This window comes from Quercus suber, unplaced genomic scaffold (genome assembly GCF_002906115.3).
Source record: "Quercus suber isolate HL8 unplaced genomic scaffold, Cork oak 2.0 scaffold_536, whole genome shotgun sequence".
In the NCBI taxonomy this organism is placed as follows: Eukaryota; Viridiplantae; Streptophyta; class Magnoliopsida; order Fagales; family Fagaceae; genus Quercus; species Quercus suber.
In genome coordinates this window covers 446,855-471,303 of record NW_027069984.1, presented here as the reverse complement: position 1 = coordinate 471,303, position 24,449 = coordinate 446,855, and the positions used below count along the sequence as shown (strand labels likewise).

General features: G+C 35.9%; 1 protein-coding gene across 2 annotated transcripts; it reads right to left on the bottom strand.

Annotated features, from left to right (window-relative positions):
- Positions 1-1,342: 1,342 nt before the first annotated feature.
- On the bottom strand, positions 1,343-24,287 carry LOC112031550 (uncharacterized). Of its 2 annotated transcripts, none has more exons than XM_065763999.1 (3): positions 23,566-24,287; positions 23,161-23,452; positions 1,343-1,853 (listed from the first exon to the last, which is right to left on the bottom strand). In XM_065763999.1, exons 1-3 carry the CDS (start codon positions 24,157-24,159, stop codon positions 1,822-1,824), a joined length of 918 nt encoding a protein of 305 aa, XP_065620071.1. In that variant the 5' UTR covers positions 24,160-24,287; the 3' UTR covers positions 1,343-1,821. The 2 variants fall into 2 exon arrangements, with proteins under 2 accessions (XP_065620071.1, XP_023920006.1); XM_024064238.2 differs by lacking the exon at positions 1,343-1,853 and adding an exon at positions 21,186-21,701 and having other exon boundaries at positions 23,566-24,284.
- Positions 24,288-24,449: the final 162 nt, after the last annotated feature.

The window sequence follows — 24,449 nt, the reverse complement described above, 5'->3', positions numbered from 1 at the left end:
TCCAAACACTAGAAAATGCAAAAACTATTTTCATGTAAGGTTTTTTTATCAAAACTGAACAATATAATAAATGAATGTTTGACTTAGTTTTTTATGATTGGTGCTACTATAGTTTGTACTAAAAACTACATAAATATTTCACATTTTAAAATCAAACTCTAAAATTTTTAAATTATTTTAATTGAAATTACTGATCAAACTTGAAAATTAAATCTGAAAATTTTAAGGTTTAAATTGATATGACTTTTGAAAGTCTACAATTTGATTCAAAGCTAATCATACAATTTAATTTGTAACAATCTTTAAACTTTAGAGTTTAATTTAAAACTTTTTTAAAAAATAAAGACAAATTTGAAATCACTCAAAAAATACAGAGCTTAAAAGTTAAAAGATAATTACATTGACAACTATGTACTAATGTAGTGCTAAAGTTAGAAATGATTCGAGTGATATTAGAGATACTACATATTTTTACTAGATGATTAAAGTTCATTTTTTTCCTATCTTATCTTGTTGGAATCATATTTATGTTTTGTTTGGTTGCTAAGAATAAGGAGAGTTATTTTGTGATTGTATTTCTATAGCCAAATCGAGGATTTTGTTATTGATGACGTTTTCTACGATGATTGATATATGCATGATTTTCGATTTATTTGATTGTATTATTGTGTTCTATATCTTTTGCTAATTCTTATGTTATTCAAGATTCAATACGTGGAAAGAATTAGTTATTGTTTTCTTATGCAGTTGGTATCATTGTTAACCTCTGTAACTTGTTTGGTTCTGGAGTGAATTTGGGAAAAAAGTATGATATTAAATCGCATCTCTTATAGGATGGCTCTTTTTAAATTACCATTCTTAAAGCAGAAGCATCTTCACACAATAGTTTTCGCAACATTATTTTTCACAGATTCTAATTCTACCAAATGCTTTTCATTCACTTTTAAATATCATGTCATCGAAACATGATTTTAAAAATCTTGAGCCCGTTTGGTAAGAGATTTCTAGTAACGTTGTTGATGTTTTGTGGAAATACATATGAGTGAAAAAATATGTAGAAATACGTTTAAACATTAAAAACTGTTGTTTAAACAACAGTAACAAATACAAATTTATTTTCCAAAACAAGTATTTTCAAATAGCTGACCATGAGGACACATTGCGTGTTTTCAAGTTATCATTTGACCCTACGGGCTTTCTCAATCGCTGACAAATTCTCCATACACTCAAATCTTTTGAAGTTGTTCACACCTTCAGCGAGATTTTCTCCTTAATTTCATGCACCTTCGTGAAACACTTGTTTATACCAATAATGACATGATTAATACTAAACCATCAAATATATTAGATCAAAAAACCTCTGCTAATAATTGTACAATAGAATTATTTTAGCAAGCCTAGGAAGAGAAACTAAAAGCAGCAGGGGAAACAAAATCACAAAACCTTACATTGCTTGAATGCAGAAGAGTGCGCATATATATATATATATATATATTTTACAACATAACCTTTGATGAATACCACAGGAGTGTCATCAGAATCAGCTTTCCTAGAAGAACCAAACAGGAACTTTATTGATGGGGCACGAGTTCCGTTATGACTCCCCATCATGGCAAATAAGAGCATGTGCTTAGAGCTTTCTCAATTTAACTGTATGGATTGCCAGTACTTAACAAAACAGAGTAAGATGTGTAACCTGTGACAATTTATTCCTGAAAGCTTTGAGGTGGCATATGAAGCAGCATGAATCATAATTTACAGAATAGTTGTCTAAGTTGTGCACTCATATGAACAAAATTGTAATGCGCCCCATGATGCTTTTCATGACGCTCGTTTTGTGAAGTCCTGTGCCACTGCACCAAAAACTAAAAGAGAAAAGGTAAGGCAAAAAGGTATTAAGAAATGGAAATGAGCAATCAAAAATAAAAAATAAGAATACAAAGAGTTCGCTATAGCCCTTATAGCTGGTGAAGATGAAAGAATTAGATAATACAAGTCAAGTCATAGTTGATGGGGTTGTTTGGATTTACTGTTTCCATAATTTATAACTCTGTTTCCATCACCAATAACTCAAAAATTGTGGGACTCATGGCTAAGAGGCTTGCTTGGCTTTTGTTTCTAGTTATTGTTTTCATAATTTAATTCTTTGATTCTTGAGTAATGAGTTATGGAAACTGAAAACATATTTTAAGTGTTTTCAGTTTCCAAAACTTAGTTTTCAATTACATTTTCGTAATTAAACCCACAACCTGGACCCACTGTCAGAGCAACACAAGTGAGGCGCTGCTTTTGATGGTCTCTTCAATGGCTTTCTTCTCCATATTTGTAAGCAGGGGCGGAGCCACATAGTGGCTTGAGGGGGCCGAGGCCCCTGCAAAAAAAAAAAAAAATTTCCCATTAGAGTAGGAAGAAAAAATAAATTGGCCCCCCCAACATGAACCAGCCGGCCCCCCCTACCAATTTCTCACCCATTTTCCCAGCCCCAATCAACAATTAGGAGCACCTCAAATTAAAAAAAAAATATATATATATATATATATATATCTGTTCTACTTTCAAGGAGAAAAAAAAAAAAAAAAAAAAAAAAAAAAGCCCAAAGCAAATTTGAACTAAAATCCGAAAATAAAAAATGTAACAAAGCCCACGGCAAGCCAAGCCCACGGCGAGCCCAAGCTCGCTCACGGCAAGCCCACTGCCCACGGATTCTCAACCCAAAAAGAAAAAAAAAAAAAAAAAGTACAGAGCATCACGTCGCCGCTGGCAGAATTGCAATCCATCACGTCGCTGGCAGTGGCAGAGAAATCAAGCCCCAAATCCAATACTAAAACACATCATACTCCAGCAAATCAAAACGCAAAACAGAGGTAACATATCCAAAAAAAAAAAAAAACCCAATACACAAACCAACACCAAACCCCAGGTCCCTAGCAAACCAAACCCAGTAACCCACCGTCCCACGGTCACGTCGCCGTCGTCGTCGCCGCAGCTAGCTCGTTGTCGTCGTTGCTCGCCCGGTCGCCTCTCATCGCAGATCGTAGAACGTAGATCGGAGATCGGAGATCGTCGCCGACGGTGCTCCCTCCGCGGCTCCGCCCCTCCCTCAAGGTATTTCTCACTTTTGCTCTCTGACTCTCTCAGTCTCTCTCTCTTTATCTCACTGAAATTTGAAACCCATTTTTTCGCAGATCGTAGCGGTGACGGTCACTGCCTCATCGGAGATTACAGATCGTGCTGCCTCTGCTCCAGTGCAGCGGTGCTCCGTGCTCTTTGGCATTTGCTCCCTCCGCTCCAGCCTCCGGCGGTCCGGCGCCCTCCCTCAAGGTTTTTCTCTCAAACCCTCTCTCAGTCTCTCTCTCTTTATCTCACTGAAGGAAACAAAATGAAATTAATATTTATGAATTATGAAAGTCTCCTTATTCTTTATTTAAGCTGATGATTCTCAAATGTCGGTAAGTGTCTCTCTCTTTTGAATTGTGAGCATCTGATTGGCTCATTGGCTGGGTTTGCTTTTTACTTGTTTTAGTGTTTTTGTCTTTTTTTTTTAATTTGGCATTATCTTATTCCCTTTTGTTTTTAGCCAGTGACTCAGTGGGTTGTGTTTGTCTGTTTGGTGAAATATTAATTGTCATTTAGTGTGACGTGTGTTATAATTTGTGATTGGCATTGCGAAATTTTTGATTGCAGCTAGCTATTGTGATTGGGGCGCATTTTGTGTTTTTCTGTTGGCTGTTAAGTGGGGTGGGGAGGGGATAGATGGGATATGGGCACATGGAGCCGGGTGCAGCATAATAATCAAAGCAATGTAATTAAATTAACCAATATATAATAAAAGTTATATAATTAAAGCTATAGTGAAAATTAAATTAAAACTAAACAATAATAATTAAACCTATATAATTAAATTAACCAATATATTATAAAAGACAAATTAATTAAATTATTTTTGTTTTTGTTTGAGGGTTATTATTAATTAAAGTTGTATTAAAAATGGCCGATTGTTTAAAGGGTGCAGCATAATAATTAAAGCAATGTAATTAAATTAACCAATATATATAATATATAATAAAGCTATAGTGAAAATTAAATTAAAACTAAACAATAATAATTAAACCTATATAATTAAATTAACCAATATATTATAAAAGACAAATTAATTAAATTATTTTTGTTTTTGTTTGAGGGGTTATTATTAATTAAAGTTGTATTAAAAATGGGCCGACTGTTTAAATTATAGTGAAAATTTTGTTTTTTTCTTGAGTATGAATAACATTCATATAACTAAGTAAAAATTTCTAATTAATTTTTTTTAAAAATTCTTTTCAGGTTAATTTTTGAGTCATATTCTTAAAGCTAAAAGAATTATGAGCAAACGAAAAACAATTGATGCATTCTTTAAGAAAAAAGATGCTAGCAATTCAGAAATTAGGACACCTGTGGCTGTAGAAACAAATCTTAATACTTCAATACCTGATGAACACCCCTCCAAATGTCCAAAACTTCAATTTGAAGAGATAGATCGTGATCCAGGATCACGTAAACAAATATGTGAATTTCCTATCAACCAACAAGATGAAATCCGACGAGCTTATCTCAAAGAAGGTCCATATCAACCTGAAAATATAAACTATCCATACAGTGATGATACTCATCGTCGTCGATTTCAACCTTCATGGTTTGGCTCACATAAAGATTGGTTGGAATACTCACCTTCAATGGATGCGATATATTGTCTACCTTGCTACCTTTTTAGTAAGAAACCAATAGGTCGTCCCGGATCAGATGTATTCATTTCACGAGGTTTTAATAATTGGAAAAAGGTGAAAGATGGAATGAATTGTCCTTTAATTCGTCATGAAGGAAAAGAACCAAACTCCCCACATAAAATTGCTATGAAATGTTGCGAGGATTTAAAGAATCATTCACGGCATATTGACAAGCTGATTGAGAAACAAACATCAAAAGAATTAGAGAATAATCGATTGCGGCTCAAAACCTCAGTAGAGTGTGCTCGATGGCTAGCATTCCAAGCTTGTGCTTTTAGAGGTCATGATGAAAGCCTTGATTCAAAAAATAGAGGTAATTTTATTGAATTGATAAAATTCACATCAATTTCAATGACAAAGTAGCTAGTGTTGTCTTGGAAAATGCACCAGGAAATGCCAAATATACATCACCCACAATTCAAAAGGAGATTTTGCATATTCTTGCTAGTAATGTGCGAAATGCTATTCGTGAAGAAATTGGGGATGCAAAATTTTGCATTCTTGTTGATGAAGCTCGGGATGAGTGAAGAGAGAGCAAATGGCCATCATTTTGAGGTTTGTTGATAAAGAAGGTTTCATTAAAGAGCGTTTCTTTCATGTTGTGCATGTTAGAGACACTACTGCATTGACTTTAAAGAATGAGATATGTGCTGTCCTTTCTCATTACAACCTCCACATTGAAAATATTCGAGGTCAAGGATATGATGGGGCTAGTAACATGCGTGGTGAATGGAATGGATTACAAGCTCTTTTTCTTAAAGAGTGCCCATATGCTTATTATGTACACTGTATGGCTCATAGGTTGCAATTAGCTCTAGTTACAGCATCTAGAGAAGTAAAAGATGTTCATCAGTTCTTTGATCATTTGGTTAATATTATCAATATTGTTGTTGGTTCTAGTAAGCGTAATGATGAATTGCAACATGCTCAAGCAGAACAAGTTGAGAATATGATTGCTTCTAATGAAATTGAGACTGGAAGAGGTGCAAACCAGATTGGTACTTTGCAACGAGCTGGAGATACTAGGTGGGGATCTCATTTTCAATCTATTTGTAGTTTGATTAACATGTTTGATGCTACTTGCAAAGTTATCAACACTATCTCTGAGGAAGGGGCTAACTATAAACAACGCGGTGATGCCGAGGGAGCTTATCAGGTATTAACATCATTTGAATTTATTTTAATCTTGCATTTGATGAAAGAGATAATGGGAATTACTAATGTTCTTTGTCAAGCTTTGCAACAACGTTCTCAAGACCTTTTAAATGCCATGCATTTAGTTTCAACTACAAAATCACTTATTCAAAAGTTGAGAGATGATGGATGGGAGCCTTTACTTGCTAGTGTTATAGCATTTTGTGAGCAACATGAAATTGATATTCCTGATATGAATGCTCGTTACACTAAAGGTCGAGGTAGATATCGTCGTCAAGATGAAGATTTAACAATGGAACATCATTTTAGAATTTCCATATTTACAGTTGCAATAGACTTCCAATTGCAAGAATGAAAAGTAGATTTTGTGAGCTAACAACGGAACTTGTCATTCTTAGTTCAGCTTTAAATCCCTTTCTCAGCTATGAAGTTATTAAAAACAAGACTTCGCAATAGAATGGAGGATGAGTTTTTGGCAGATAATATGATAGTTTATATAGAGAAGGAAATTGCAGGGAATTTCACTATGGAGATGATAATGGATGAATTTTATTCCATGAAAAATCGTCGTCAGGCATGATTTGATTCTGTTGATGACCCGACCTGACTTGAATAATGTTGCGTGGTTTTTAATGGGAGATTTACTGAGGCTTAGTCCATGGAGCGGAGGCTTGGGCAGACAAAATTTTTTTGGCCCGTTTTGTAGCCCATTGTGAATCTTGTGCGCAGGATATAAAAGCCTTTTTTTGTGATTAGGGTTTTGTCTTGTTGTTGTTTTTGAGAAAGAAAAACCCTGTAGCCGCACATTGTAATTTTTTTTTATAATAGTGAAATCCCTGCAACTCCGTGGACGTAGGCAAATTGCCGAACCACGTAAATACTGTCTTGTGCGTGTGATTGTTTTTCTTTTGGCGTTTTGTTTTCTCTATTTTTTTGTTTTTCACAGGTTTGGAATTTCGGTTGAATTCCCAACATGTTCAAGTATATGATGATATTTGACAGTTGATAATTTTGTATCCAATAGACTTAAGAATTATATTTAGTATATTTATGTTACAACTCGGCCCCCCCATGTATTTATTCCTGGCTATGTCCCTGGTTGTAACAGCTCTTGAGTCGGATTATGGACTGTGTGCCTTTGACAAACTCGACGGTCCACCAGGCTCTCTTGCTGGAGGTGGAGGATCCGTTTCGCTCTTGGGTCACGGACACTTGGTCTTCCTTGGCTACAAGGTACTTGTCATGGTGACTACGGAGGCGGACCGCTTTGGCGTTGCGGAAGAGGTTCATTACTCTCAGCAAAATACTTTGTTGTTGGAATTTTCAGAGTTTAGACAAGAAATGTTTTAATCCCCATGCATGTGAATGATCGGACTGAAGAGAATGGTAAAGTGAATGATGAATTTGAGCTGTTGTGCAACTCGTACGTTCTATTTAAAAAGATCGCTGGTAGCTAAATCCTAAAACATGACGGCAATATTCTTTTTCTCTCTCCTCTTACATGTCAGTTCTCTCATTTTGTGGTTGAAAATTAAAGTAAGAGAGGTGAGGTGGAGTTTATCGTCGAATATTATATTATGTTGGATAAATTAACTTTTTGATATGTTAAAATATAATTTTTTTAAAGCAACTAATGCTAATTATCTAACTGCTAAAGTAGTTGACTACAATTTTTAGAATATGAAGGCTTAGAAATTGACTTGCCGACGTCGTGAATTGGTTTATATAATGAGAAATTATATTTTACTATTATAAACTATATTCTAAATTAAATTTTGTACCATACACTTTTAAAATGCAAAATTCATGATTAGCACCATAAATTATAACTTGTGTCATACTTTGCACCCTTACATAAATTTTGCTATTGATGAAGCGTAAGTTCGTCAGTCAAAGTGGGCAAATGGAATCGATCCCCAGCCTATACAAATGTATCCTCAAAGATAGCCACCAGTGTGGTACCTTCCACAACGTCTTCAATGCCAAAGTCAATACAAAGAAATCCTTTTGTAAGTTAAAATAGAGTTGCAGAATAGTAGTAAAATTGTCTCAGTATTTTTCATACATTGTGTTGATATTGTGAGGGCCTTATATATGTTTTTGCAGCTCTTGACCGTTGGAGTAGTTATGGTGGCCTTAATGTCCCTCTTGGTAACGTTTTATGTTTTGTAATGTGGCTTCAATGTATTCCAACGGCTCATACAGCTGGCTCTGTAACCGCTTCGGGTGTAATTGGCCGTATTGAATGGCAGAGTTGTTTTCGTCAATGTCGTGGGTATTCATTTGGCTCGCCTGACAATGTCCTCGTCTATATTGTTGAGATTGTCTCTGGGAGATGGATTCGTCAGTCCCGTTAGTTGCCCCCCGATTCTGTGGTCGTCATGATGTGTCATGACGACCATAGAATATGAAAGGTTATGGGCTGTAAATGACTCTTGGGGTTTTGCTCCGTTTTAAATGCATAGTGGCGACGCTTCACAAGTAGTGGCCTACGTGGCATATTCTGACTGTGGGGTTAATGCTCCAATTTATGGGACTATTGGGTTTCCCGCTGGTTTTTAGTTTTTTGAGCCTTAGTTTTAGACTTCTCTTCTTCCCATTTTTCATTTTCACTTTTCTCAAAAACTCCCAATCATTGTTCTGAGCATTTTCTTCGCTAATCTCACTCTGCGATTCTTCTTCAAACTGGTGCGCTTGCGCGGTGGTGTTTTCTTGGTCCTCCATTTTTAAGGTACTTTTCTCTTCTTTTTCCTGTTTTCCCCTTTTTTGTTGCAATACAGTTTCTGATTTCTTTCCTTCTACTGCTTTTTTGTTTGTTGTTGATTTTTCTGGGGATGTAGCTCGTATTGTTTTCCTTTGCGTTTTTTTATTTATTTCATATTTAGTAGCTTTGAGGTTAGGATAGGTTGCCCCTCAATTTCCTTCCTTTTCGCGCGTATAGGAGGGTCTTTGGGTGTTTTTCCTAATCTGGAGGATTTTGTTTTTGAGGGAAATACTCTGAGTGTGGCACTAGCCAAGTTGTTGCCTCTGTTGCGTCAGTCAATTGATTGGTTTGAAGGTTTGGTGAGAGAGGGAAAGGCGATGTCTGAAGCTAGATCGAGTGAACTCGAGACTGGGTTATCGTCTAATGGTGGCCCAGCAAAAGTAGATACAGCCGTCTCTTCTCCCCAAGTGGTTAGGGCTTTTTACTCCCTCGAGGAAACATGTGGGCTAGACGCTGACACTATGGGTAGATTTAAGGCTAGGTTTCAATTTCTAGAGAGAGTCCGTGTTTGTCTGCCCAGTGACGAGGATAGGGCTTGCCATTTTTTCCCTGGTGAAGTATGCTTCTATGAGGCTGCTTTAACTTGTGGGCATAGGTTCCCCGTCCATCCGTTCCTGATGGAGTTTTTAGGTTACTTTGGTATTGCTCCAAGGCAACTTATGCCCAATTCTTGGAGGATACTGGTTAATTGTATGAAGATGTGGTTGGCTGCCAATTGGGACATGATTAAGGTTGGTGAACTCGTCTATCTATATCGCTTGAAAGAATCTAAAGAATATGGATATTATGAGTTGGTACCCTGGGAGAGGAGAACTAGGATAGTCAGGGGTTTACCTTCGTCCTTCAGGTACTGGAAATCAAGATTTTTCTTTGTGTCCGGGGATGATTTTGAGACTCCCTCTGGCCGGGATTGGGGTGATGTCTCGAGGTTGCTTCGTCGGCGGGGAACCCCGACTTTAGGTGCGTCAGTATTTCTTCCTGTCCCTTTAGTTTTGTTGCATTGTGACATTATCGTTATTGACTCCTTTGTTTCTTGCAGTCAAGAGAAGGCCTAAGCTCAAAGCAGGCATAAAGAGCGTGTTGAGCAGGCGATAGAATACACCAAGACAATTGAAAGTTAGGACGATCATGTAGACCCGCATACCCTTGCCTTCTACAATCTCGAACCTGACCTTTCTTCCTTCGTCTTGCGCAACATTGATATCGAAGGAAAGAAGAGTAAGTGTTTGGTTTGTCAATACTGATTTTAATGTGTACTGTTTTTTTTTTTTATGTGGTTCACTTTTGCATAAATGACGACCAAATTCAACAAAGATATGTATGCTAAGATGAGGGCAAAGAAAGATGAGCTTTGTCAAATATAGGGAAGAGGACAGTGCGCGTCACTAGGAAGGGTCCCTCTGTCAACTCGGCTGCTTCTTTTACTCCTATTGTCTTCGGAACCAGGACGATGAGGACAACTTCTCCTTCTACTTCGATTGAAGAGCTTCCTTCTCTTGCCTCAAAAAGGCAATGTATGTTTGATAAAGAGAAAGAGAAAATTGGTTCGGGCTCGTCCACTATTTGGGATGACGAGAGGTTGGCCGTGGACAGAGCTCATGGGGTCGTCACTACAGAGGATTTGAAGGTTTTCTCAGGCATGCCCTTCAATGACGTTGCTGCTCGCCATGTCCATAAACTTGTTTAGGTAAATTATTCGTGGGGCTTTTAGTCTTCGTTTCTTTTTCGGCCTATTGATGATCTTCAATTTCTCTTCAGGTGTTGGGGGAAAGTCTTCACATTACCCCCGAGTATATCACCCAAGGGGCCAAGGTAGCATCTGTCACATCTCGAATGGAGGCTTTGGAAAAAGAGAATTCTAAGCTGAAGAAAAATCTTATTGATTCTATGGACGAGGCCACCACTTTAAAGGAGAAAGTCAAGACCCTGAGTGACGACCTTAGAGTTGAACGTCAGCTGACCCTGGAGAAGGACGAGCAACTTTTAAGCGCCAAGGAGTCACTCAAGACGATTGCTACTAGATTAGTTCAAGCCTTCCAAACTACTAACGAGTACAACACAGTGCTCTTCAGCTGGTACTTCAAAGGTTTTGAGCTTCTTAGGAGGTATCTGGCCAAGCATCCCACTGGGGTTGATATGGAGAGCCTGGACCTAGAAGAGGTGGACAAGGAAATTTTTATTGACAAGGCTGCCCAATCCTTTGTTCCTGAAGGTGATGTCCACAAGAATGCTCCTGCCGACGTTGCCCCTGTTGGAGACACCCCTACAGTTGCTAGTGCCTGAATCTGTTACTTAAGAATTTTTTTTTTTTTGGTTGTTGCCTGTTACGTTTTTTGGGCTTCTTGTAAATCTAATTTCAAAACAATTTCCTTTTAATCTATCCTAGGAATAGTATTTTTAGCCCAGCGTTTATGGGCTTTTCGGTGTAAAAACAATGGTAAATGGCCGTTGATTTTGGGGCTTTAATTTAAACTCGNTGTAGCTCCAGGAATTGTAACCCTAGACTATCAATGAAAAGCATCTCTTCGGACAGAGCACTCATATTAGTCCAAGAACACATTAATTCAAATCCTCCCATTGTGGTTGCTGTTTAGTATTGTTATTTTCATTATTAGCCTAGCCCTTTCACCCATTCTCTACAAAATTTATTGTTTTGGGCTCGGTGGGCTCCTAATCCATACTTCCTTGGGCATGGGCCGCAAAAACTGACCCTACAGTAGTTATCACTTATCTTCATGAACTATTAATATACCAATACTATACTTTTCACCCAACGTCAATTCTTCTATTATCTTAGATGGAAAACTCAATCACGTGTGAATCACTTGACCTTGTGCCACTTAACCTTGTGCCACTTAAGCAAGAGTCATGCGATTCACATGTGATTAGGTTTTCTATCCAAGATAATGGCAAAATTTACTTTAGGGTGCAAAGTATAACATAAGTTATAATTTATAGTGCTAACTGTGCATTTTGTATTTTGAAAGTGTATGATGCAAAATTTAATTTAGGATATAGTTTATAGTGATAAAATGTAATTTCTCCTAATATAAACCAATTCACGGTGTCGGCAAGTCAATTTCTAAGCTTTCATGTTCTAAAAATTGTAGTTAACTCTAACATAGTTAGAGAACTAGCATTAACCGTTAAAAAAAAAAAAAAATCATATTTTAACGTATCAAAAAGTTAATTTATCTATTATAATATAAGTATATAACATTCGACGATACACTCCACCTCACCTCTCTTACTTAAAATTTCAACCACAAAATAAGAGACCTGACATGTAAGAGGAGAGAGAAAAGAAATTGGCTTGATATTTAGACAAAAGGAAAGTTTGATTGGCAATTTCAATTAAAATAATTTAAAAATTTTATAGTTTGATTTTAAAATATAAATATTTATTTAGTTTTTAGTACAAGCTGTAGTATCAAGAATCATAAAAAAAGTAAGTCAAACATTCATTTATTATATTGTTAAGTTTCAATAAATAAATAAATAAATAAACCCTTATATGAAAATAGTTTTTGCATTTTCCTATGTTCGGAAGTATAAAAAAGAATAAAAAAAGTCAAAGAAAAACTATGTCTAACTTCTTTTATTTAGCTCAGCGTGAGATATAATTGTTTTTATCACTAATTTTTTATGGAAATCAACTCTATCTCACTCCAAGCTAAATAAAGAAATTTAAAAGATAATTTTCCAACTCAATGTAAAGTCATTACCAAATATAGATAATTTAAATAATTTTCTAGAAAATAATTTTTGGAAACTAATTCATTTTCAAGAAAATGTTAATATCAAAACAAACAAGCTTAAAGTAATATAAAGTGGAGATTACACTTTTTCACTCTAAACTATATCTCCAATTACACTTTGCACCATAATTTTCAAAATAAGTGGTTATCACTTATCTTCATGAACTATTAAATATATCGATGTTAAACTTTTCACTCCAACATCAATTCTTCTATTATCTTAGAAGGAAAACTCAATCACATGTGAATCACGACTCATTTGGGTCTTTTAACCTTGTGCCACTTAAGCAAGAGTTATGCGATTCACCCATTATTAGGTTTTTTGTCCAAGATAATAGCTGACAGGACTGACGAATCCGTCTCCCAAAGACGATCTCAACAATACAGATGAGGACATTGTCAGGTGAGCCAAATGAATACCCACAACACTGACGAAAACAACTCTGCCATTCAATATGGCCAATTACACCCGAAGTGGTTACAAAGCTAGCTATATGAGCTGTTGGAATACATTGAAGCCACATTACAAAACATAAAACATTACCAAGAGGGACATTAAGGCCACCATAACTACTCCAACAGTCAAGAGCTGTAAAACATATATAAGGCCCTAACAATATCAACGCAATGTTTGAAAAATACTGAGACAATTTTACTACTATTCTGCAACTATGTTTTAACTTACAAAAAGATTTCTTTGTATTGACTTTGGCATCGGAGACGTTGTGGCAGGCACCACACCGGTGCCCATCTTTGAGGATACGTTTGTACAGGTTGGGGATCGATTCCATTTGCCCACTCTGACTGACGAACTTACGCTTCATCAGTTTGGCGCCATCTGTGGGAATGCATTTTCGTGTTTACATTCGAAAACGTAGTTTCCATCAACTTCTGTATTCAGATGGAGTCTAACCAAGATTCTGCAGCCTTGGCTTAGCAAGTCCAGGCTCTTGTAGCCACTGTTGAAGAACTTACTAGGCAAAACCAGGAAATGAAGTTACGGCTTCAACAGGAGGAGAATTGATCTAAAGACAACTTGGAAGACAAGGGAGACAGTCATAGAAGAAGCAACCATCGAAGGCCTACTACTCCAGATGAATAGAGTTCAAATCTTCTTAGAGAGATGAGGAAAGAGATGGACGAGCTAAGGAATGCCATAAAGGAGAAAACGGACCGGAGCGTTGATAGACTGGTAAGAGCCACGGATTCGCCCTTCACTGCAGCCGTCCTAGAGTGTCCAGTACCATCAAAATTTCGCTTGCCTTAATTTAAGCCATTTGATGGAGTTAAGGACCCCCAAGACCATCTTAATACCTTCAAAACGACGCTGGGTCTTCAACAGCCATCTGACGAGATATTTTGCCATTCATTCCCCACTACCCTTAAGGGAGCTGTAAGGGAATGGTTCACAAAGTTGCTAACATCGTCCATCAATAACTTCGAACAGTTGAGCAATGCCTTCTTGCGTCACTTCATCGGGGGGCAGTGTCCTAAACAGGGAGAAAAGGAAACCCTAAGATTATATGTAAAATGCTTCACTCAGAAGACCTTGGAGGTAGACGAAGCTGACGATAAGGTGCAGCTGACGACTTTCAAAGCAGGACTAAGATCCAGAGATTTTTTGGCTTCGCTAGCGAAGAATCCTCCAAAAACGATGGTAGAGATGTTTCTAACGCACAAAAGTACATGAATACTAAGACACATTAGCAGCCATAAAGGATGTAGAGAAGCCAGGAGACAAAGGGAGGAAGGATGACGAGCGTAGGGGATAGAAGCGAGAGCGCCCAGATCCTCGGACCAGTGATAGGAACAGAAGAAAAGACAATAAGAATCCTAGAATGGTAAAGTTTACCCCTTTAGTTATGTCTGTTGACAAAATTCTAACGCAGATTAAGGATGAACACTACCTCAAATGGCCAAGACCATTACATTGATCTCCCCATGCTCGTGATAAGAATAAGTACTGTCAGTTTCATAAGGATCACAATCACTACATAGAAGACTGTCAGGAATTGAAGGGGCAGATAGAAAGCTGATTCCAAAAGGAAAACTGCAGAAGTATGTAAAAAAAGGAGAGTATAGTAAGTCCAGAGACGGAGATAAGAGTTAGCACGAGTTCCCATCCAGGAATGAAGATCAACCCTCCCAGCTCTACAAGATGTGATTGGGGAAATAAAGATGATTGTAAGGGGACCCTTTAAGGGAGGATCATTCAAATCCCTCAAAAAAGCATGCCAGAGACAAGTGAACAGCATCCACATGATACCCCCGTTTAAGCAAAGACGAACAGACCAGGACATGTCTTTCAACGAGACGGATGACAGAGGAGTGAAGCAGCCTCACAACGACCCTTTGGTCATAATGCTAACTATAAAGGGGTTCAACACCAAAATGATCCTCGTGCACAATGGCAGCTCCGCAGACATAATATACCTCCCTGCTTTTCAGCAACTAAAGCTAGATCCAAGAAGACTATGCTCATTTGATTCTCCTCTCGTCAGTTTTAGTGGAGAATGGTCTATCCCAAGGGCATAGCGACATTGACAGTAACAGTGAGGACCTACCCAGTGCAGTTGACTCGTTAGTTAGATTTCTTAGTGGTAGATTTCCCCTCGTCATACAATGTAATTATTGGAAGGCCCACACTCAATAACTGGAGAGCAGCCACATCTACTTATTGCCTGAAGGTAAAGTTCCCAATAGATAACGGTGTAGGCGAGGTAAAAAGAGACCAAGTCCTAGCCAGAGAATGCTACCAAGCCGTCTTGGCTGCAAAGGAGAACCATACATGGACGATTGAAGAGAAGGTGGAAGATAGAATGGAAACTCTGGAAACAATGAAACTAGCTGAAGGAGACGCAACAAAGACGACAAAAATAAGGAGACATTAAGTCTTGAGATGAGAACAAAGCTCATCCAGTTCCTTAAAGAGAACATAGATGTCTTATCTCTGGATCTTAGTCCTGCTTTGAAAGTCGTCAGCTGCACCTTATCGTCAGCTTCGTCTACCTCCAAGGTCTTCTGAGTGAAGCATTTTACATATAATCTTAGGGTTTCCTTTTCTCCCTGTTTAGGACACTGCCCCCCGATGAAGTGACGCAAGAAGGCATTGCTCAACTGTTCGAAGTTATTGATGGACGATGTTAGCAACTTTGTGAACCATTCCCTTACAGCTCCCTTAAGGGTAGTGGGGAATGAATGGCAAAATATCTCGTCAGATGGCTGTTGAAGACCCAGCGTCGTTTTGAAGGTATTAAGATGGTCTTGGGGGTCCTTAACTCCATCAAATGGCTTAAATTAAGGCAAGCGAAATTTTGATGGTACTGGACACTCTAGGACGGCTGCAGTGAAGGGCGAATCCGTGGCTCTTACCAGTCTATCAACGCTCCGGTCCGTTTTCTCCTTTATGGCATTCCTTAGCTCGTCCATCTCTTTCCTCATCTCTCTAAGAAGATTTGAACTCTATTCATCTGGAGTAGTAGGCCTTCGATGGTTGCTTCTTCTATGACTGTCTCCCTTGTCTTCCAAGTTGTCTTTAGATCAATTCTCCTCCTGTTGAAGCCGTAACTTCATTTCCTGGTTTTGCCTAGTAAGTTCTTCAACAGTGGCTACAAGAGCCTGGACTTGCTAAGCCAAGGCTGCAGAATCTTGGTTAGACTCCATCTGAATACAGAAGTTGATGGAAACTACGTTTTCGAATGTAAACACGAAAATGCATTCCCACAGATGGCGCCAAACTGATGAAGCGTAAGTTCGTCAGTCAGAGTGGGCAAATGGAATCGATCCCCAACCTGTACAAACGTATCCTCAAAGATGGGCACTGGTGTGGTGCCTGCCACAACGTCTCCGATGCCAAAGTCAATACAAAGAAATCTTTTTGTAAGTTAAAACATAGTTGCAGAATAGTAGTAAAATTGTCTCAGTATTTTTCAAACATTGCGTTGATATTGTTAGGGCCTTATATATGTTTTACAGCTCTTGACTGTTGGAGTAGTTATGGTGGCCTTAATGTCCCTCTTGGTAATGTTTTATGTTTTGTAATGTGGCTTCAATGTATTCCAACAGCTCATATAGCTAGCTTTGTAACCACTTCGGGTGTAATTGGCCATATTGAATGGCAGAGTTGTTTTCGTCAATGTTGTGGGTATTCATTTGGCTCACCTGACAATGTCCTCATCTGTATTGTTGAGATCGTCTTTGGGAGACGGATTCGTCAGTCCTGTCAGCTATTATCTTGGACAAAAAACCTAATAATGGGTGAATCGCATAACTCTTGCGTAAGTGGCACAAGGTTAAAAGACCCAAATGAGTCGTGATTCACATGGGATTGAGTTTTCCTTCTAAGATAATAGAAGAATTGATGTTGGAGTGAAAAGTTTAACATCGATATATTTAATAGTTCATGAAGATAAGTGATAACCACTTATTTTGAAAATTATGGTGCAAAGTGTAATTGGAGATATAGTTTAGAGTGAAAAAGTGTAATTTCCACTTTATATTACTTTAAGCTTGTTTGTTTTGATATTAACATTTTCTTGAAAATGAATTAGTTTCCAAAAATTATTTTCTAGAAAATTATTTAAATTATCTATATTTGGTAATGACTTTACATTGAGTTGGAAAATTATCTTTCAAATTTCTTTATTTAGCTTGGAGTGAGATAGAGTTGATTTCCATAAAAAATTAGTGATAAAAACAATTATATCTCACGCTGAGCTAAATAAAAGAAGTTAGACATAGTTTTTCTTTGACTTTTTTTATTCTTTTTTATACTTCCGAACATAGGAAAATGCAAAAACTATTTTCATATAAGGGTTTATTTATTTATTTATTTATTGAAACTTAACAATATAATAAATGAATGTTTGACTTACTTTTTTTATGATTCTTGATACTACAGCTTGTACTAAAAACTAAATAAATATTTATATTTTAAAATCAAACTATAAAATTTTTAAATTATTTTAATTGAAATTGCCAATCAAACTTTCCTTTTGTCTAAATATCAAGCCAATTTCTTTTCTCTCTCCTCTTACATGTCAGGTCTCTTATTTTGTGGTTGAAATTTTAAGTAAGAGAGGTGAGGTGGAGTGTATCATTGAATGTTATATACTTATATTATAATAGATAAATTAACTTTTTGATACGTTAAAATATGATTTTTTTTTTTTTTTAACGGTTAATGCTAGTTCTCTAACTATGTTAGAGTTAACTACAATTTTTAGAACATGAAAGCTTAGAAATTGACTTGCCGACACCGTGAATTGGTTTATATTAGGAGAAATTACATTTTATCACTATAAACTATATCCTAAATTAAATTTTGCATCATACACTTTCAAAATACAAAATGCACAGTTAGCACTATAAATTATAACTTATGTTATACTTTGCACCCTAAAGTAAATTTTGCCATTATCTTGGATAGAAAACCTAATCACATGTGAATCGCATGACTCTTGCTTAAGTGGCACAAGGTTAAGTGGCACAAGGTCAAGTGATTCACACGTGATTGAGTTTTCCATCTAAGATAATAGAAGAATTGACGTTGGGTGAAAAGTATAGTATTGGTATATTAATAGTTCATGAAGATAAGTGATAACTACGTATTTTGAAGTTTATGGTGTAAAGTATAATTAATAATATAGTTTAGAGTGTAAAATGTAATTTCCACTTGATATTACTTTAAGTTTTTTTGTTTCAACATTAACATTTTCTTGAAAATGAATTAGTTTCCAAAAAATATTTTCTAGAAACTTATTTAATTTTCCTATGTTTGATAACGTCTTTACAATGAGTTAGAAAACTATCTTTTTACTTTCCTTATTTAGCTTGGAGTGAGATAGAGTTGGTTTCCAGAAAAAATTAGCGATAAAAACAATTCTATCTCATGTTGAGCTAAATAAAAAAAGTTAGACATAGTTTTTCTTTGACTGTTTTAATTCTTTTTTATACTTCCAAACATAGGAAAATGCAAAAACTATTTTCATATAAGGTTTTTTTTTATTGAAACTTCACAATATAATAAATGAATATTTGACTTACTTTTTAATGATTGATGATATTACAGTCTGTACTAAAAACTACATAAATATTTCGTATTTTAAAATCAAACTCTAAAATTTATAAATTATTTTAATTGAAATTGCCAAACAAACTTGAAAGTTAAATCTGAAAATTTTAAGGTTTAAATTGATATGACTTTTGAAAGTCTACAATTTGATTCAAAGTTAATCATATGATTTAATTTGTAACAATCTTTAAACTTTAGAGTTTAATTTAAAAATTCTAAGACAATAAAGTTAAATTTGAAATCATTGAAAAACTACAGAACTTAAAAGTTAAAAGATAATTACATTGACTATGGATCTGTTTGGATACTGCTTATTACTGAAAACTGAAAACATTGTAGTAAAATAATTTTTAAATATGTGAATAGTACTATAGGACCCAGTTTTAAAGAAAAATTTGTTGAAAAAAGTACTTACGGGTCCCGTGCACGAGACCCCATGTTTAAAACGCAGCCTCCGGGACCCACATGTTTAAAACATAGCCGCAAACGTGGTGGATTTCATTGCAATCCAAACTCACAGTATATACTTATATAATGTTAAAAGTTAGAAATGATTCAAGTGATATTACAGATACTACAAATTTTAATTAGATGATTAAAGTTCTTTTTTTTTTTTTTTTTTTTTTTTGTTGAAGTATGCCTCCTTGATATTTCTCTGTTCTCGTCACCTTCATGTGTGTCCGAGGTTCCTCTCCCTCTAGACACTTGTCAAACAGATCATTTGAACCTCCCAAGCTCGTGTTGGGTCAAACCTCTTCGGATCCGAGGATGTTGGACTACTCGGGCACATGATTACCTCCTCGGATGGCACACGTGCTCGTCTCAAGGCATTTCCCTTTGACGTGGGCCTCTGACTGAAGGTCACACCTCCTCGGACGAAGAGTGTTCCTCATTCAGGGCCTTGGGCCCAATAAGTTGGGTTGGGTTTTTCTCCCCCCACAACTACGTATTTTGAAGTTTATGGTGTAAAGTATAATTAATAATATAGTTTAGAGTGTAAAATGTAATTTCCACTTGATATTACTTTAAGTTTTTTTGTTTCAACATTAACATTTTCTTGAAAATGAATTAGTTTCCAAAAAATATTTTCTAGAAACTTATTTAATTTTCCTATGTTTGATAACGTCTTTACAATGAGTTAGAAAACTATCTTTTTACTTTCCTTATTTAGCTTGGAGTGAGATAGAGTTGGTTTCCAGAAAAAATTAGCGATAAAAACAATTCTATCTCATGTTGAGCTAAATAAAAAAAGTTAGACATAGTTTTTCTTTGACTGTTTTAATTCTTTTTTATACTTCCAAACATAGGAAAATGCAAAAACTATTTTCATATAAGGTTTTTTTTTATTGAAACTTCACAATATAATAAATGAATATTTGACTTACTTTTTAATGATTGATGATATTACAGTCTGTACTAAAAACTACATAAATATTTCGTATTTTAAAATCAAACTCTAAAATTTATAAATTATTTTAATTGAAATTGCCAAACAAACTTGAAAGTTAAATCTGAAAATTTTAAGGTTTAAATTGATATGACTTTTGAAAGTCTACAATTTGATTCAAAGTTAATCATATGATTTAATTTGTAACAATCTTTAAACTTTAGAGTTTAATTTAAAAATTCTAAGACAATAAAGTTAAATTTGAAATCATTGAAAAACTACAGAACTTAAAAGTTAAAAGATAATTACATTGACTATGGATCTGTTTGGATACTGCTTATTACTGAAAACTGAAAACATTGTAGTAAAATAATTTTTAAATATGTGAATAGTACTATAGGACCCAGTTTTAAAGAAAAATTTGTTGAAAAAAGTACTTACGGGTCCCGTGCACGAGACCCCATGTTTAAAACGCAGCCTCCGGGACCCACATGTTTAAAACGTAGCCGCAAACGTGGTGGATTTCATTGCAATCCAAACTCACAGTATATACTTATATAATGTTAAAAGTTAGAAATGATTCAAGTGATATTACAGATACTACAAATTTTAATTAGATGATTAAAGTTCTTTTTTTTTTTTTTTTTCATCTTATCTTGTTGGAATCATATTTATGTTTTGTTTGGTTGCTGAGAAAAAAAGAAAGTTATTTTGTGGTTGTATTTCAATAGCAAAATCGAGATTTTGTTATTGATGATGTTTCCTGCGATGATTGATATATGCATGATTTTGGATTTATTTGACTGTATCATTGTGTTCTATATCTTTTGCTAATTCTTATGTTATTCAAGATTCACTACGTGGAAAGAATTAGTTATTGTTTTCTCCTGCAGTTGGTATCATTGTTAACCTCTGTAACTCTGTTTGGTTCAATAATACATGATATTAAATCGCATCTCTTAAGATGGCAAAGCATCTTCACACTATAGTTTTCGCAACATTATTTTTCACAGATTCTACCGAATGCTTTTCATTCACTTTTAAATATCATGTTATCAAAACATGATTTTAAAAACCTTTATTTTTCAAAACAAGTATTTTCAAATAGCTGACCATGAGGACACATTGCGTGTTTTCAAGTTATCATTGACCCTACGGGATTTCTCGATCGCTGACAAATTCTCCATACACTCAAATCTTTTGAAGTTATTCACACCTTCAGCGAGATTTTCTCCTTAATTTCATGCACCTTTGCGAACACATGTTTATGCCAATGATGGCATGATTAATACTAAACAATCAAATATATTAGATCAAAAAACCTCTGCTAATAATTGTACAATAGAATTATTTTAGCAAGCCTAGGAAGAGAAACTAAAAGCAGCAGGGGAAACAAAATCACAAAACCTTACATTGCTTGAATGCAGAAGAGTGTGCATATATATATTTTACAACATAACCTTTGATGAATACCACAGAGTATCATCAGAATCAGCTTCCTAGAAGAACCAAACAGGAACTTTATTGATGGGGCACGAGTGCCGTTATGAGTTGTGACTCCCCATCATGGCAAATAAGAGCATGTGCTTAGAGCTTTCTCGATTTAACTGTATGGATTGCCAGTACTTAACACAACAGAGTAAGATGTGTAACCTGTGACAATTTATTCCTGAATGCTTTGAGGTGGCATATGAAGCAGTATGAATCATAATTTACAGAATAGTTGTGCACTCATATGAACAAAATTGTAATGCGCCCCATGATGCTTTTCATGACGCTTGTTTTGTGAAGTCCTGTGCCACTGATGCACCAAAAACAAAGAGAGAAAAGGTAAGGCACAAAGGTACTAGGAAATGGAAATGAGCAATCAAAAATAAAAAATAAGAATACAAAGAGTTCGCTATAGCCCTTAAAGCTGGTGATGATGAAAGAATTAGATAATACAAGTCAAGTCATAGTTATCTCAGTGATATTATGAAAGTAATAGAGATGCAACATCGAATATCTTGATATAATCAAGAGGATCAAAATAGTAAGAATAAACTCTCATGAAATTACATTTTTGATAATGTTTATGTCATTTGATGAACCGCATTGGAAATCCTCCAAACTTACCAATAGTACAGCTCCACATACTAGCACTATGGCCCCTCCCAACAAACTCTTGATCTTACAAATATGTTGGTAATTGCAGGTATTCTAGAGGAATGGGATAGAACCTCCAAACCAACCATATCTTTCACACCTAACGGTTACTTTCTTTTGCTAGCCTCCATTGTATAGTTATTCTCTCTACATCTATAAAACTCCTCCTAATGTAAAAATAGAAATAAGGATTGAACAAAAAAACTTTGGGTACCTATCAAAATTCAAAAGCTATGCGAGTAGATCACATGGTAATGATCATTTGATATAGAAAGCAATCTTGCCAGAGAGTGATAATTGCTCCAGCTAAGTAACAACCATTTACTATAATTAACATCCTTAATTTCCACCTTTATAAATCTTTGTACATTCCTTGTATAACCTTAATCTTCATCCATAGTTTCCCAGTATCCTTCAACAGTCTTATCACTTATGACCACATCTTCCTAGTATGCAACAGATAACCAATGACTGTAATGAAGAGGACAATCAGAGACTCAAATGATCCCTCCAAGCACACATGTGCATTTCAAATTCAATATTTAATCTACAATCATGGTTTTGATCACTCTACAATGAGCTTCACAAAGCATGGTTGTGCTATTATTGAATCACTTTTAAGTGCCATTTGCTTGATAATAAAACATAGGGAATCAGATCAGAGCAAAGGTAATCATACAACTAGCACCCCATCCTATAATATGCCGAATCATGATTCTTGCATTCTCAACAGCGAAAGTTTCTTCGTTTTTTTCTCTTTTTTCCTTTTCTTTTGGTTGTTTTGTTGGTGTGGAAAGTTGCCATTTGAGCCAGAACTCATTAGCACAAAAAAAGGGGGGACAAAAACGTGTACTGTGATGCTAAACAGGTCTACTAACCTACTTAGCATACTACAAACTGATTGAGTATTCTACTTATTTAGTATTTACTCAATACAAAAGAAAAAGATTCATATTATTTATCTGTTCGATAACCACTTCCACAACCTAAATCAAGATTCAAAGCCAGTCAAGAAATCTATTAACCCTTTAATCCATCGATGCACTAATTATCACAAAATCGATTTAAAATTTAAGAAAGACCAAACCAACTGAAGGTTAAAACTTAAAACTCACCTGTTGATGAAGCTAGAACCAAAACAACATGCATAGTTGTATTGTTTGGAGGAAGCTGCAACCGAAGGGGATAAAGATTTCCATTCAAGGGACTTCGAGTACACACAATTATACCTTCCAAACCCGTCTCTTCCTCCAATTTACGAGTCAATTCCTCAACCCCATTGCCCTTGAAAGTAAACGAATACCCCTCCACAACTTCATCATCCACTTCACCATTATCTTCAGCCACATGATAGTATATAGTCCTCCCTTCCGTTTTTGGTGGTGAACTCCGATTCGATTCACTAGACTGCAAAGCAAAAAAAGCATAAAAAGTAAAAAACTTTTACAACTAAACCACACAAGATTAATAATAACTTCTACAAAGATTCAATTTTTATATCAAAAAAAAAAATCTCAAACCTCTTGTCTAGAAAACTTCTCTGATTTGATTGAACCCGAAGAGGGTGAATTGGGATCGAAATCCAAAGAATCCTGATGTGAAAGTGGTTGAGATGGGGGCTGCTGTGAGATCTGTCTCGGAGACTGTACTTGAATCTCGACAATATCAACATCCCAGAGAATCCAATCCTGAGTGGCGGTCCTGTGAGGAATATCATGGGTGATAGAGTTTCTCCAAGGTGGTACACCACCATTGGCTCTCAAGAAGTTACCATACCGAGTCTTTAGCTTGACTTGGGACCCTTCTTTAACGGGTTCCCACTCGAGCGAGGAGTCGAGCCTCCGAGGCAGAGTTTGGATCACTTTTCGACCAGTCATCCCAAGCAAAAAGGGCTGGTTCGAGGCAGTGAGGTACTTGTTGTAGCAACTCTTGAGCCGGATTATGCTATCTGTGCCTTCGACAAACTCGACAGCCCACCTTGCGTTTTTGGAAGACCCGTTTCGATCTTGGGTCACCGACTCTTCATCTTCATCGGCTAGAAGGTACTTGTCATGGTGGCTGCGGAGACGCACCGCCTTGGCGTTGTAGAAAAGGTCCATTCCTGACCGAAACATGTTGCTTTTGCTCTGTGTGTGTAAGAAAGTTTGAAACTTTTAGTTTTGTGTTCAGACTTCAGACAAGAGACTCAAGAGTTGCACTCGGCATATTTATTATGAAAGAAAGTGTAACAGACTAGCGGATGTGAAAACTGGAAAAAACTAAAAAGTATTAGTATATTAATATTTACCGACGAGAAATGCCAGTTTTTTTTTTTTTTTTTTTTTTCATCTTATCTTGTTGGAATCATATTTATGTTTTGTTTGGTTGCTGAGAAAAAAAGAAAGTTATTTTGTGGTTGTATTTC

Bases quoted from the DNA above. Each gene is read 5' to 3' on its own strand.
- LOC112031550 (XM_065763999.1), bottom strand. From the start codon at position 24,159: ATGTTTCGGTCAGGAATGGACCTTTTCTACAACGCCAAGGCGGTGCGT. The intron at 23,453-23,565 runs GTTTGAGATTTT...TTTGCTTTGCAG, and splicing joins AGAAGTTTTCTAGACAAGAG to TCTAGTGAATCGAATCGGAG. The intron at 1,854-23,160 runs GTGAGTTTTAAG...TTTTTGGTGCAG, and splicing joins GGTTCTAGCTTCATCAACAG to TGGCACAGGACTTCACAAAA.